Below are 14,025 nucleotides of genomic sequence, written 5' to 3'. Positions count from 1 at the left end.
GTATGTTTATTTCTTATCCTCGATTACATTGTAAAAAAACCCCCAACCCTAGCCAAACTAGTCTCCACAGGTACTGATAGGATTGTTTCCTATGGCTCCAAGTTCATACAGGATTGATAATATTACAAATGCTAAGTACATCACTAGACAGACTGCCCCCAATTTTTTGTCTAGCTTCCAGCCATTCAAGTGAACAGCCAGAAAAATAAAAGCAATGGAACAAACAAGAGAAATGGCAGTGTAAGTCAAACCACTGCTGTTCACTTCTGCAGGAGCTGACGTGTCTACAAAGGCTGTTCTTATAAACCACGGCAATCCCAAACACAACAAATCAAATACATTGGATCCTACAATGTTCGACATCGCCATATCGCCTCTTCCTGCAAGATAAAACACATTTCTGTGTATCAATCTTAGGGAAGCTCTTTGCTGCATTATACCATATTTTATACTGTACCATGATTGCAGAAATTGCTAGCTTTAATATGCCTGAACTATTTCAGGTTGGCTGCTAAGAATTTGTTTTGCTGGAGCCATCCAAGCTCCCCGTAATTCTCCTTTGACCCTAGACACCCTGGTACTACTTATAAAAGTAACAATTCATTCCCATTTTGTGTGCTAAAAGTTTGCCAGTTCTTCATGCCAGTATAGTGTTAGTGCATTCTGTCGGCATATTATAAACAAAGGGAACTGCCCCCCTTTCCACTTGCTGCAAATTGCTTCATAATGCTATGGGTATGAAAAACCACTCACCTTTCCTAGCCACCAGTACACTTGCAACTGTATCTGGTATGCTTGTTCCTGCTGCTAGTAATGTAAGACCCATTACAGTATCTGGAATGTGCAAAGTTTCGCCTGTAGCAAGAAAATTCAAAAGGAAGGAACACTTTAGTTTTCTGTTAATGGACAAAGAATGGACTTGTGTGTGGGGGTCTTACTAGTGTTTCAGCTACCACGCTTCTCAATCAGTATGAACAGATTTAACATACTACAGTTTGGTGGTATACACTGAAAGAAGCTATGCTATTCTGTCATTTAAAAGTCACCATTAAGAGATTTCTAGTTCTGAAAATATTGCTACTAATCAACATGCCTGCGTCAAGTTTCCCTTCAAATATGGAACAGCTTACTATTCTAATTGCAGGTCTCTTGGAGTTGTTGCAACTGGTATAATCCCTTCTTTTCCTTTGGCATCTTTATCACATGAGCTCTTGAAGTCATATGAACCACTAACCCTTCTTAATCATCTGCTCTTGAAAGAAACACATGAATTCCAGGCTGGGGGCGGGGGAGGAAATTAAGTCTGCTGATAATCTTGACTCAAAAACTTCCAAATGGCATTGCTGTGAAAGTTCAGCTGGGAAAGTAACTTCAAGCCTTTAGTTCCTGAAATGGATGAAAGGGCACTGTAATAGTTTGGAATCCAAATTTCTAAGCTGCTATTGTTGGCTCTAGTTTAACGTCATTGCCAATGCCTGAAAATAAATTGCAACTTTGTAATTTTGCTGTACAGTTAAGAGGATGAATCTAGGTGTATTGCCCAACACATGACTCCCATGTGTCCCCCCCCCCCCATTTATATCAATGGAACAGTGGCAGACAGAATATAGGAAACGTTTAGCATAATGCTGCTGGTGGAGTTTTTTTTAGCTCATTCCTGGGAAGACTCCATTTCGGTATATTAAAGCAGGTTAATCTAAAGCAGGGACGCGGGTGGCGCTGTGGGTAAAAGCCTCAGCGCCTAGGGCTTGCCGATCGAAAGGTCGGCGGTTCGAATCCCCGCGGCGGGGTGTGCTCCCGTTGCTCGGTCCCAGCGCCTGCCAACCTAGCAGTTCGAAAGCACCCCCAGGTGCAAGTAGATAAATAGGGACCGCTTACTGGCGGGAAGGTAAACGACGTTTCCGTGTGCTGCGCTGGCTCGCCAGATGCAGCTTTGTCACGCTGGCCACGTGAGCCGGAAGTGTCTGCGGACAGCGCTGGCCCCTGGCCTCCTAAGTGAGATGGGCGCACAACCCCAGAGTCTGGCAAGACTGGCCCGTACGGGCAGGGGTACCTTTACCTTTACCTTTTTTAATCTGATCATCTGGGAGGCTGACTATAGTTTCAGTGGAAGACCCAGATGCTTTCTATCCAGCAGTTCTCAGATTCAATCCCTGGCATATCTTCAGTTTAAGGGACTGGGTAGCAGGTGATGTGGAAGCTCCTTAAGAGCTGCTGCCAGAGGAGACAGTACTGGGCTAGAAGGATGGATAGTGTCCTAAGGTTAACTGCCAGAAATATTCTATTTTTTGTGCAGCTTAGCTACATTAGTTGGCTGTGCACTCTTGATTTTTTTTTAGGTAGTTGGACTTATAATCTATGTTTTTAATAATAAAAAGAATGCTAGGCTTAGCTTTTGTTTTCTAAAACACTGCTGATTCAAGCTGGCTAAGCCTGTGGGTTAACTCTAGTAAATTCATACTTGTACATCAACCTAATGTAGGCATTAACTGTTAAAGAGGTCCAGTCTGAAATCCTATGCATAGCAACTTTTATCTTAAGCACCACCAAAATCGGGATTCTTGTTTTAAGACACTGCTGCCAAATTGACTTATTATGCAAGGGGAGGGCTTGTACTGCTGGATTCAATACATACCCACTATTGTTACCATCCATACAAGAACGTATGTAAATGCCGAAATCCACACTGCTGACATGAAGAATGTAAGCATGAACCAGTTCTTCCAAAACTGTCTTCTGCAGTCAGGTGTCGTCAAATAGAGCAGAGCAATAACTGGAAGGGACAGCACCCACAGAACTCTTTTCAGATCTGCTTCAGGCATGGTGAACACACTTGGAGAATCTGTCAAGGTGGCATACCATTTAAGAAATGAGATCTTGGTCTTTATAAACTTAAGCTTTTGAGAGCTCCATAATTTTCCTGATAGGAACTTCTGTCTTATTTAGCCATTTGGATAGACTTACATTACATATTACTCGCTGTCTTCCAAAAAACTTTCTCCCGTAATCATTACATGGTAAAGTACCATGAATAACTACACAAATCCCCAGTCATTTTCTGACAATGTACAGAATCACAGAATTGTAGAGTTGGAAGGGACCTTAAGGGTCATCTAGTCCAACCCCTGCAATGTAGGACTCTCAACTAGGTTTATGCTGTACAGTCATACCTTGGGTTAAATGTGCTTCAGGTTGAGTGTTTTCAGGTTATGCTCTGTGGCAACACGGAAGTAACGGAGTGCGATCCTTCCGGGTTTCGCCGCTCGCGCATGCGCAGATGCTCAAAATGACGCCACACGCATGCACGGAAGCGGCGAATCGTGACACACGCAGACGCGCAGTCGTGGGTTGCATTCGCTTCAGGATGCGAATGGGGCTCCGGAACGGATCCCGTTCGCATCCAGAGGTACCACTGTACAGGTTTCGGCCTCTTAAAGTTTAATTAAAACTAACAAGACTGAGTATAACAGGAAGCAAAATTTAGATAGCAGGCAACCAAGGATCATTGATTGCTGTGTACGTGTGTTGCCAGAGGAATATAACCCTGTTCAGGATAGTCTTGTTTAAGCAGCTGAGCCATTATATAATTTAAAGCATTTCAGCTGCCAGACTTGTAAGTTACATTCACATGGCAAAGCCTTACTTTCGGTATTTTCAGGAAAACTTGAGAGTGACCAGAGTGGCTAATAATTTATTTTCTCACTAGAATTTCTGAAGCCATTTGTACTAGCAGCAGCCCTTTCTAAAATAGCTGTTGGCAAAGATTGCAGGAATACCTTCAGAAATAGTATCAGGCCCATGTAAACTTGATGAAAGTTGAGCGTAATCTGACTCATCATGGAAAATTCCGCTGTCTGCTCTTGACTGCCGACGAAGAAGAGGCCCTGACTCTTCCTTCCAGCCCATCAGTGGTTGCTGTTCAGTCTCTTCTGCAGTCACTGTGAAACAGGTACAGCAACGACTAAACTTCTTCATGATGTACTGATTGATTTTAATGTCAAAGCAGAGCACCAAAATGTAGACTCCGTATATTAAGAGGAGCGAAGCAGATTCATACCTAGAACGAAGTAAGTATTAATAAATAAAATTGCAAGTTTCATAGTGTGTTTTTGTATTTGATATGCTTCATGTTTGGTTACAGAACAACCTTAATTAAAAATAATTCATGTTTGAGTATGCATGGTTATTTCAAAGTGATGAATTAACAGTTTCGGTGTTGTTTTCCCCCAAGAGGGGAAGATTGGATTTGCAAAGCAAGAGAGTACATAAGAATCTGCTCTTTAATGTGTCAGATGGTTGGTCCATCTAGTTCAGCATTGTCTACTTTGACTGGCAGCAGCTCTCCAGGGGACTTCAGACAGGGGACTTCCTCAGCTTTTCCTGCAGATGCCAGTTGTCAAACCTAGAACCACTTTTGTGCAAAAGTATGTGCCACTCAAATGTTTGTGCCACTCAACTGTGGCTCCTCTATAGATCTTCCTAGGGGCCCTCAGCATTTCCCCAGAACTATTATTTCTCTTTAAGGGTCAATTTACTAGAACCTAAGAACTAGCTACATTTCACATTGAGAAATATAATCAGGTTTCTGTATAGTGTAAGGTAAAGGTAAAGGGACTCCTGACCATTAGGTTCACTCGTGGCCGACTAGGGTTGCGGCACTCATCTTGCTTTATTGGCCGAGGGAGCCGGCGTGCAGCTTCTGGGTCACGTGGCCAGCATAACTAAGCCGCTTCTGGAGAACCAGAGCAGCGCACGGAAACGCCGTTTACCTTCCCGCCAGAGCGGTACCTATTTATCTACTTGCACTTTGACATGCTTTCAAACTGCTAGGTTGGCAGGAGCAGGGACTGAGCGACGGGAGCTCACCCCGTCGCGGGGATTCGAACCGCCGACCTTCTGATCGGCAAGTCCTAGGCTCTGTGGTTTAACCCACAGCATCACCCGCTTCCCTCTGTATAGTGCATCTGAGGCTTATTCAAATTGTCACTGTAATAAGCAGCCTAAAGCTTCATGAATTAACCAGCTCTTACAGCTTGAGATGCATGCAACCATTGTCACATGAACAAGTCCCCATATCTCATGGAACGAGGCCTGTCTTTCTACCAATACTTTAACACTGGTTCTTATCATTTCCTGCTGGTAGGAAAATTGAAGTACTTGAGGCCATTTACAGTGTTATTTCTTGTACTTGTTAAACTAAAGGCGGTGCTGATTAAACACGGTTACCATGCCAAGAATGGAATCCCAAACCTTGTGCATACAGATAAAATATCCGTGTGTGAACTAGGACTGCCCACCCCACATGGCTTATGAGAACAAAACCTTAATAAAACATTTTTATATTACTGTACCAGAGCCGTCTCTCTAAAAGGTGCATCCTTGACTCTTGCTCCAACTGATTGATCAACAGATCAACCCCAAATAGCAGCGCTGTTGCTAACACCCTCCAGAAGCAAAAGTACACTGTCTAAATGGCTTGCAAGGCATTTAATAGCCAGTTTTTGGCACCTGTGCCTGCTGTCCAACTAACTACAATTTCACATAGGCTAACTACATGTAATTTTTTGAGGCAACAGAGAATTACAAGTTTCAAAGGGAACTCAAAAGGTCCCATCCTCCTGCTGATGCAGGGATTCTACTAAAAAAAGAGAACTGAAACTCTGTTTGTGTAGCTGATTACTGTCCGTTCGTGGGCACTTACCAGTAAACTTTGTTGTCTATTATCATTGCAAGAACTGCTGCTGCGCTAACTGTATAGGCCACACAGTCTCTGAACAAGGGCCAGCAAGACAGCCTTGAAACCTGTAGATAGAATTGAGACATATTTTTACGATGTTTGTGTTCTGCAAGCATAAGATGTACCTGGTTGCAACTGTTTCAGCCCAAGTGCATGAAGATGCAATTGAAGGCTCAGCCTTAACGTTCTATCCCACACATAGGAGCCAACTCCTGCGGGCCGAGGTCACTTCACCATCCCACCCCCCAAGTTGGCTGGTTGACAGGCATTACCACTCAAATGGTGCGTTTGTGTGCCACACCTTGTGGTCCATTTTGCAGGGCAGGGCTAATGTGCCCCCTCCAATATTTTATTGGCACCCTCGATGCTGCTTGCTTGCCTTCAAAATGCTGGCCTCTATTATGAGTTAAGTATCTCAGGAAAAATCTGGGGCATGAGATTCAGAAATATTCTAGTAATCAGTGCAGCAAACTGCATGTTTCAGGTTTCTGAGTGACCTGGATGAACTGCTTAACCTTTCGGGGGAGCATACCAAGACCTCTGCTCTGAGAGAGAAGTGGACCATTTTCAGATGCCTGTACCAGTTTTGGAAGCTGTAGCTCATCTGGAAATGCCCTAAAAATTCAATACCCCATAAGTAAATCAGTGATGCCCAAACATCTTTATTTGTTCCATTTTATCCCCATTTTGTGCACAACTTTCTCATTTGGTAAAAAGGTAAAGGTACCCCTGACCATTAGGTCCAGTCGTGGATGACTCTGGGGTTGCGGCGCTCATCTCGCTTTATTGGCCGAGGAAGCCAGCGTACAGCTTCCGGGTCACGTGGCCAGCATGACTAAGCCGCTTCTGGTGAACCAGAGCAGCGCACGGAAACACCGTTTACCTTCCCGCCAGAGCGGTACCTATTTATCTACTTGCACTTTGACGTGCTTTGGAACTGCTAGGTTGGCAGGAGCAGGGACTGAACAATGGGAGCTCACACCGTCGCGGGGATTCGAACCACCGGCCTTCTGATTGGCAAGTCCTAGGCTCTGTGGTTTAACCCACAGCACCACCCGCGTCCCTTCTCATTTGGACCTATACATTAAAACTTTCAGCATTCTGAAAGTTGCTGAAGAATAGTAAGTAGGGTTGCGTACCAAAGGTTTTTACTCTCTTCCAATTGATTACATGCTGCTTTGCAAGCCTGTTAAATTTAAGTAACCTCAAATTAAGCCAGCTTTGGCATTGGACCATGCGGAAACATCTTCAGAGTGTCATAAAAGCTAGGACATACCATGCCAGATAACAGTCCGCAAGCTGCACAGATACCAAGGAGGTTGTAGATTGCCGAACCAAGAATAGTGCTGACTCCAATGTCCCCCTTTGTGACAAATACCCCTAGAAGCAAAGCATCATTTTGACAGAATTAATTTCTGCTTCCACAAGTGGGGTGGAGGGAATTGTGTGCTGTTTAAAGCTGGCTTCACTTTACCAAGAAAGGCTGTGACCAATTCAGGTGCAGAGCTACCCGCTGCCATGAAAGTTGCTCCTGCAACATCCTGAGAGAGGCCAAGGGCTACAGAGACAAGGGACAGAGAGGAGAGAAACAAATATATCTATGAATGGGGGCTGTGCATAATTCAGAACATTACAGTAGCAGATTCATGTTGCAGAACATAGGCTATGCTGAAATACTGAAGGCGGAATGCATTTGGAACAGGCATTGCAGACAGGCCTCTTAGTATAATGATTGGCCACAGTAGTAGTAGTAAGATTAATAATAATAATAATAATAACCCCACCCATCTGGCTGGGTTTCCCCAGCCACTCTGGGCGGCTCCCAACATATTAAAAACAATAAATCATCAAACATTAAAAACTTCCCTAAACAGGGCTGTCATCAGATGTCTTCTAAAAGTCAGATAGTTGTTTATTTCCTTGACATCTGATGGGAGGGTGTTCCACAGGGCGGGTGCCACTACTGAGAAGGCCCTATCTGCTGGACTAGATTTGCCTTTGGCCTGATCCAGCAGGCTTTTCCTACGTTCTTAATGGTAGCTTGTCTTCTGTGTGTGATCTGGGTTCGATTCCCACCTGGGGTGGGGAATTCATATTCTGTCGAGAAGTGAACTTAGCTCAGTGATAAAGCACACACTTTTTCACTGCAGATGTCAGGGACTGAACCTGGGACCTTCTGCATGAAAAACATCAGCTGCTGCAAAGGATCTCCACCTATGAACCCAGAGAGGTGCTGCCAGTCAGAGCTGGTAATATTGCACTAGACAGACAAATAGCTTGACTTGCTAAGTAGCATTCTATATTCCTAAATTCCTATACTAATAGGATGCTGAACCCTTCCTCTTTTCTTTTTCCATAAGCCTTTTGTCCACCCAGGCTCCGACTCCTTTAAAAAAACAAAATGGCAGGGGAAAAAGCCTAGCAATTTTCCAGCTCACTTCTTACCTACAAAAGAGACGGTAACCTCCAGTTTGATTTAGTGCCTTTTATTTTTGTAGAAAATATATATGTCCTTTTTAAGATGACAACACCACGAGAAAAGGGGAAAAACTTACCGTCGCTGATGATCTCTAGAGAAGGGAGGAAGTAATAATCACACACAATGGACACAGCCAGGAACATATAAAGAATGATTAAGAAATAGATAATGATGCCTCCATCTTCTCGCTCCTGCTGCGTAAAGAATCCTTCTGGGAATTCCGATGACGGGGAGACAATACACTGCGTTTTATTTTCTGAAAACAATGGTTATGTGGTTTTAATTTGACACACAGCACACTTTTGCTGTCTTGCTGCTGAAAACCAGCTGCTAAGAAAGCAAGGCAGTCATTTCAGTTTCTTACAAAAGCTACTAAAAACCAAGAAATAGTGCAAGCTTGGTTTCTGGTTTTAGACACATAAGCCAATGCTTTTTTTAAACAACAACAACACAACAACAACAACAACAGGTAGCCTTCTGGGGATGCCCCTTCTGCTCAGATTCTGTACTGTGAGGTTTTGCTTGCACACTCATAGTCTTGCTCCTCCTGTGATTTTCCCCAAGTGGTTCACCCCGAATGCCTATCATTTGATGAATGCAACCTCAAACGATAACTTGCATGCGTGAATAGCCCATGGCAGAGCTCACAGCACCAACCATATATTCACTTCCCCTTCCTTAAAGGACTCGTTTCACACGTTCAGTAATCCAAATAGCTGTTCCCACCCAAAGCAGGCTGAAATGAAGAAAGCTAACTAGGTGTGGTCTTAAAGGACAGTGAGCTCAGCTTAGAACAGAAAACTGTTCCTCAGGCTCAGAACATGCTCAGAGGTTACACTCTTCTACAATTCTAACTGTGGCCTCATCTGCACCATTCCTTCAGAGCCATGGTGTATCACTTTAAATAGCCAAGGTTTTCCCCAAAGAATCCCAGGAACTGTACTTAAAGGGTGCAGAGAGTTAGAAGACTCCTATCCCCCATCAGGGGACACGGGTGGCGCTGTGGGTTAAACCACAGAGTCTAGGGCTTGCCGATCAGAAGGTTGGCGGTTCGAATTCCCGCGACGGGGTGAGCTCCTGTTGCTCGGTCCCTGCTCCTGCCAACCTAGCAGTTCGGAAGCACGTCAAAGTGCAAGTAGGTACCGCTCCGGCGGGAAGGTAAACGACGTTTCCGTGCGTTGCTCTGGTTCGCCAGAAGCAGCTTAGTCATGCTGGCCACATGACCTGGAAGCTGTACGCCGGCTCCCTCAGCCAATAAAGCGAGATGAGCGCCGCAACCCCAGAGTCGTCCGCGACTGGACCTAATGGTCAGGGGTCCCTTTACCTATTTATCCCCCATCACAGAGCTAAAATTCCCAGGAGATGTTTGATGAAGTTACAATGGGGAGGAAAACCTGAAAACAACTGAGAATACAAGGCAGCATCTTATTTTATTTTATTCTATTTCTGCCTGCATTTGAATTGGTCACATCACTTTTACTGCATTTTGTATGTATTTATATTTATCTATCTAATCAAAATCTATACACAAGTAGTTTGACAATCACAGGTAACTGGGAATTGCAGTTCAGCGTGGGCAATACAGGTTTCGTAACAAGTCTTAGAACCCTGAACGAACCACAGTTCTCAGGAGACTTTGGGGGGAAGCTGTAACTTAATTTAAGTTGTACAATGCTCCTTTAACTGATACTGCGTGTGTCTTTTTGCAACTGGTTCTGGCTGGCAGCTGTTGGGCTGCTGTTTTTTTTACTTCAGAGTAAATCCAACCGGCTTGGATTTGCAGCACACAGCTTCTTAAGCAGAATCAGTAATACGTAGTAGTCTCTATTTGGCAGCAAGCCGGCCTCATATTTGATGAACTGAACAGCTTTAAATATGGACAGAATCAACAGTGAGGATGAAACGGGCTCTTTAAAAAGTGCTCGTTTCATGAGTCAAGCTTACAAGGGAAGGCTGAAGAAATCAGTACAGCTGGAAAGAGACTCTGCTCACCAAAAAATTAATGGACATGGCCCCCCCCCCGCCCCAATCCTGGGAACTAGTTTGTTTAAAAGAGTGCTGGGAATTGTAGCTGTTTGTGAGGGGCAAACTACACTTCCCAATATTATTTAGGAAGATCCATGCGCTTTAGAAGTCTTAAATGTGATTGCTGTTTCTCTGCTAGCAGCGGCTGCTTTTTGCATCCAGCACAGCGCGGAGAAAGTTTCCTTTTGCAACCGCTCCGCCTCCCAAACCCCATCGCTTTTGCACCAGCAATTTCGTTTGGGAGCCTCCAAGCTAGGAACGCCACCCCACTTCCTGCAAATCGCTGTTAGTCCTGGCAGATCGCCTCAATGCACTTTCTTTCCCTTAGCTGCGATAATAGCATAGATTATAGCATAGCAAAAATCCTGCATCGCAACTCCGAGCTCAGCTGAACCCTGCAGTCCCAAAGCGCCCTGATCCTTTGCTTTTCTGCCAATTTCAAGGCTTTCCTCCGCTAGGTGTCGGGGGTAGCAGCAGGATCGCAGCTTGCTCAGAACTTTTTTCAAGTCCCAAGCTGAGCTCTAGAGGAGACCTGTTGCATAATAGCATAGATCATGATGCATGCAAAAATCCTACATCGAAACTCCAAGTTCAGCTGAACCCTACAGCCCCAAAGCGCCCTGAACCTTTAATTTTCTGCCGATTTCAAGGTGTTGGGGGGTAGCAACTTGCTCAGAACATTTTTTTAAAGTCCTAAGCTGAGCTCTAGAGGAGACCTGTTGCTGATCCCTAGGAAAACGTGCGTGGGAATCGGGACTTTAAAGGAGAGTCAAGAAAACAGCCAGCTTTGCAAACAGCACCTGATCCCTTACCTGAATCCCCGGGGATCTGCTGAGCCGACGCAACAGGTAGCTTTCCCAGAGGAACCACCGTTGCGAAAAACAGCAGAAGCGCTGCCACCACCACGCGGATCTCTCGGCTCCTCCTCCGCTGGCTCCCGCCTCTGTGCATCCTGCTCCGAGTCGCGCACTAGGCGCGGAGCGAGACAGGATTAGGGGATCGAGTGGGATCATGTGAGTCGACCGGGAGGGCCTCCCCAGACCCCGGGGCTGGCAGGCGGGGAGAGAGGCAGACACGGGACGGAACTGCGGAGAACAGCAGCAGCAGCACAAAAAAACTAAAAATAAATAAATTCAGATCATCATATTTCGTAGTGGAATTGAAAGAAAGGGAGAGATTTCGGGAGGGTTTCGGTCGCGTGCCAGAAAATCCGGGTGGGGGAAATAGAAGTTGATGGGAAGATCTTGCGCAACAAACTGGCTCTCACGTGCCCCCACCGTACTTTTTTGGGGAGAAGGGAAATGACAGGGAAATATTGAATGTCACTAGCATTGAACTCCACCCCACATACTAAAGTCATTAACATGGAAGAAAATAAAAAGGAAATAAAATGTGGATCCTCTGGAATTCACTTCACTTTGAATTCACTTCGGGGGATGGCTACCAAACTACAGGTAAGACTGAAGCACCGTAAGAAAGGTGGATCTGGTGCTTAATGGCATTGGCCTGACCCAAAAGTATTGGTAAGGTTGACTGTGTTTGTTACCCACTCTTTGCCAGAAAGTCACAGGACTGGTTACAGTATAAAAAAACCCAGAATCAGTACAGTAAAAACCACCCCACCCACAACCCCAAAATAAATAATTTGCATAGCACATTACAGGAAGGACACCAAAGCCCGTTATTCAGTTTTCAAAGGCTAGAGTTCAAGAAGTGCATCTTCCACAACCCGTGGAAATGTCAGGCTCACCTCTGTGTGAAGGGAGTTCCGCATACTTGGGGCCAAAATGGAGAAGGCCCTGTCATGAGCCTCTGTCCCATGAATCTTTGAGAGCTTCAGAACCACTGGGAGTTTCTCTTCTGCTGATCTGCATCTTGGGCCTGGTCTTGGAGGCACTTTTTTCAGATATTCCATACAATTCAAATTACGATGCAATAAAATACAACATAAGAAATAAAAGAAGCAATTGAAATACAATTAGATATCAGGATTTAGTGTGAAGGTCACTTGAATGAAGCTCGTGGACCACAGTTTGCAAACCCCCGCCATAGAGAGCTTGTGCCCGTCATGGTGATAGGTTTGCTTATCTGGAAACATGAAGCTGATCTTAGCTTTATTGATTTGACAGGGCTCCCACCCGATGTTCTGCTTTTGCTAACCTTGGCTTTTTGGGCAGAGGGGCTTCTTAATCTGTTCTTGGGGGTCATGGCGAGGATTTGGCAAGAGCAGTATTGAACTAAACATAAGCCTCAGGCTACTTTCTGTGTGGCTTGCTCAGCTCAACTCGCTTTAAATGAAGAAGTACACATGTAATTGATAATTAAATGCTAATGTTCTTGGCTGTTTCAGAACACAAGCTTTATTTGTCTATGGGAAAAAAGGACTGGCTATCTGGGGAGCAGCAGCGGAATGCAGAGTTGTTGTTCCATCAAATCAGTAATAGTGGTAGTTTTCATAAATATTTGCAAGCCAATTATGCACAATCCTATGCTAGTGTTGTAACTAATGATTTATAAACATGTTCGTTTTTTGGTATGCCTCTGTGTCTCCCATCTCTATAAGCAGAGCTTATTGTATTTAGTCGTAGCTCTGTAAAAGCTTTTCGAAGTTGTGCAAAGGTCAATTCATTAAAATAAGATATGTCTTCATTGGCCTCTCTAAGTTTAAAATACAATGGGGTGCATGTAGATGTGCACATAGAGTTTAGATTATTTTTAGTTGCTACTGCCCTCATGGTTCGTTTAAAAATATTTTTCTGGGAATATAAGGGAAGTTCTTTAATCTCAGTCACTGAGAGGTCATCTTTGCCCATCAGTTGGGGAGCATGATGTACCCAGTTTTTAAGGGGTAATCCATTCGAGAGCTCAATCAGGCATTTTCTTGGTAGCCTAGTGTTGTCCATCTGTTGAACTCTAAACCAGTAACAGAGAATTCTTTTATCTATTTGGCTCTCTATGCTCAACATGCGAGTTTCCAACCTGACCATGGCAGATTGCACGTCTTTGGGTAAACCTAAAAGAACTCTTAAAAAATAATTCTGTGGGGGTTCCAAACCCGAGACCTTTGAGGTACTAATGATTTATAAGCCATTGACCCATTGCTCACTTGGAAGTACAGAGGTACCTTGAGTTACAGACACTTCAGGTTACATACGCTTCAGGTTACAGACTCCGCTAACCCAGAAATAGTACTTCGGGTTAAGAACTTTGCTTCAGGATGAGAACAGAAATTATGCAGCAGTGGCACAGCGGCAGTGGGAAGCCCCATTAGCTAAAGTGGTACCTCAGGTTAAGAACAGTTTCAGGTTAAGAACGGACCTCCAGAATGAATTAAGTTCTTAACTCGAGATACCACTGTATATGGGCATATTATAGTCACATACTAAATAGGAAGGGGGAAAAAAGAGAGGTGAAGTTGTTTTGCTTCAATTCATTGTAGTTCACCTATTGGTGTGTTTATAAAACAAATTCTCTGGATTTTTCGGATTCATGGTTAACATAATGTAGATTTAGGGTCCAAATGGCGAGTAGCTCAGGGGTTGTGTTTGCAAAAAGTATATCCATTTGAAGGTTTCTGAGTGTTTTATTTCTTTTAAAGGAACTGAAATGTAGTCCCAAAAGTATTTGGACTACATCAAGGTATTCTGTGACATCCTTAATGATACCAGGACTGCTTTATGCAAGAAGGTACCACTCTGGTTTCACTAAGCAGTCGGGATGGTTGAGGAACCTGTTATTAGCGAGTTCGGGTATGAAAGAGGCACATCACACCTAAGGAGCACAG

General features: G+C 44.3%; 1 protein-coding gene across 1 annotated transcript; it reads right to left on the bottom strand.

The window, feature by feature from the left end:
* Positions 1 to 10: 10 nt before the first annotated feature.
* SLC24A5 (solute carrier family 24 member 5) lies at positions 11 to 11,418 on the bottom strand. The gene is made up of 9 exons (XM_053364109.1): positions 11,054 to 11,418; positions 8,293 to 8,472; positions 7,212 to 7,295; positions 7,014 to 7,117; positions 5,702 to 5,802; positions 3,777 to 4,057; positions 2,636 to 2,842; positions 754 to 855; positions 11 to 380 (listed from the first exon to the last, which is right to left on the bottom strand). Exons 1-9 carry the CDS (start codon positions 11,190 to 11,192, stop codon positions 58 to 60), a joined length of 1,521 nt encoding a protein of 506 aa, XP_053220084.1. The 5' UTR covers positions 11,193 to 11,418; the 3' UTR covers positions 11 to 57.
* Positions 11,419 to 14,025: the final 2,607 nt, after the last annotated feature.

Source organism: Podarcis raffonei, chromosome 14 (assembly GCF_027172205.1).
Source record: "Podarcis raffonei isolate rPodRaf1 chromosome 14, rPodRaf1.pri, whole genome shotgun sequence".
Lineage (NCBI taxonomy): Eukaryota > Metazoa > Chordata > Lepidosauria > Squamata > Lacertidae > Podarcis > Podarcis raffonei.
This window is presented reverse-complemented; position numbering and strand designations above follow the sequence as displayed.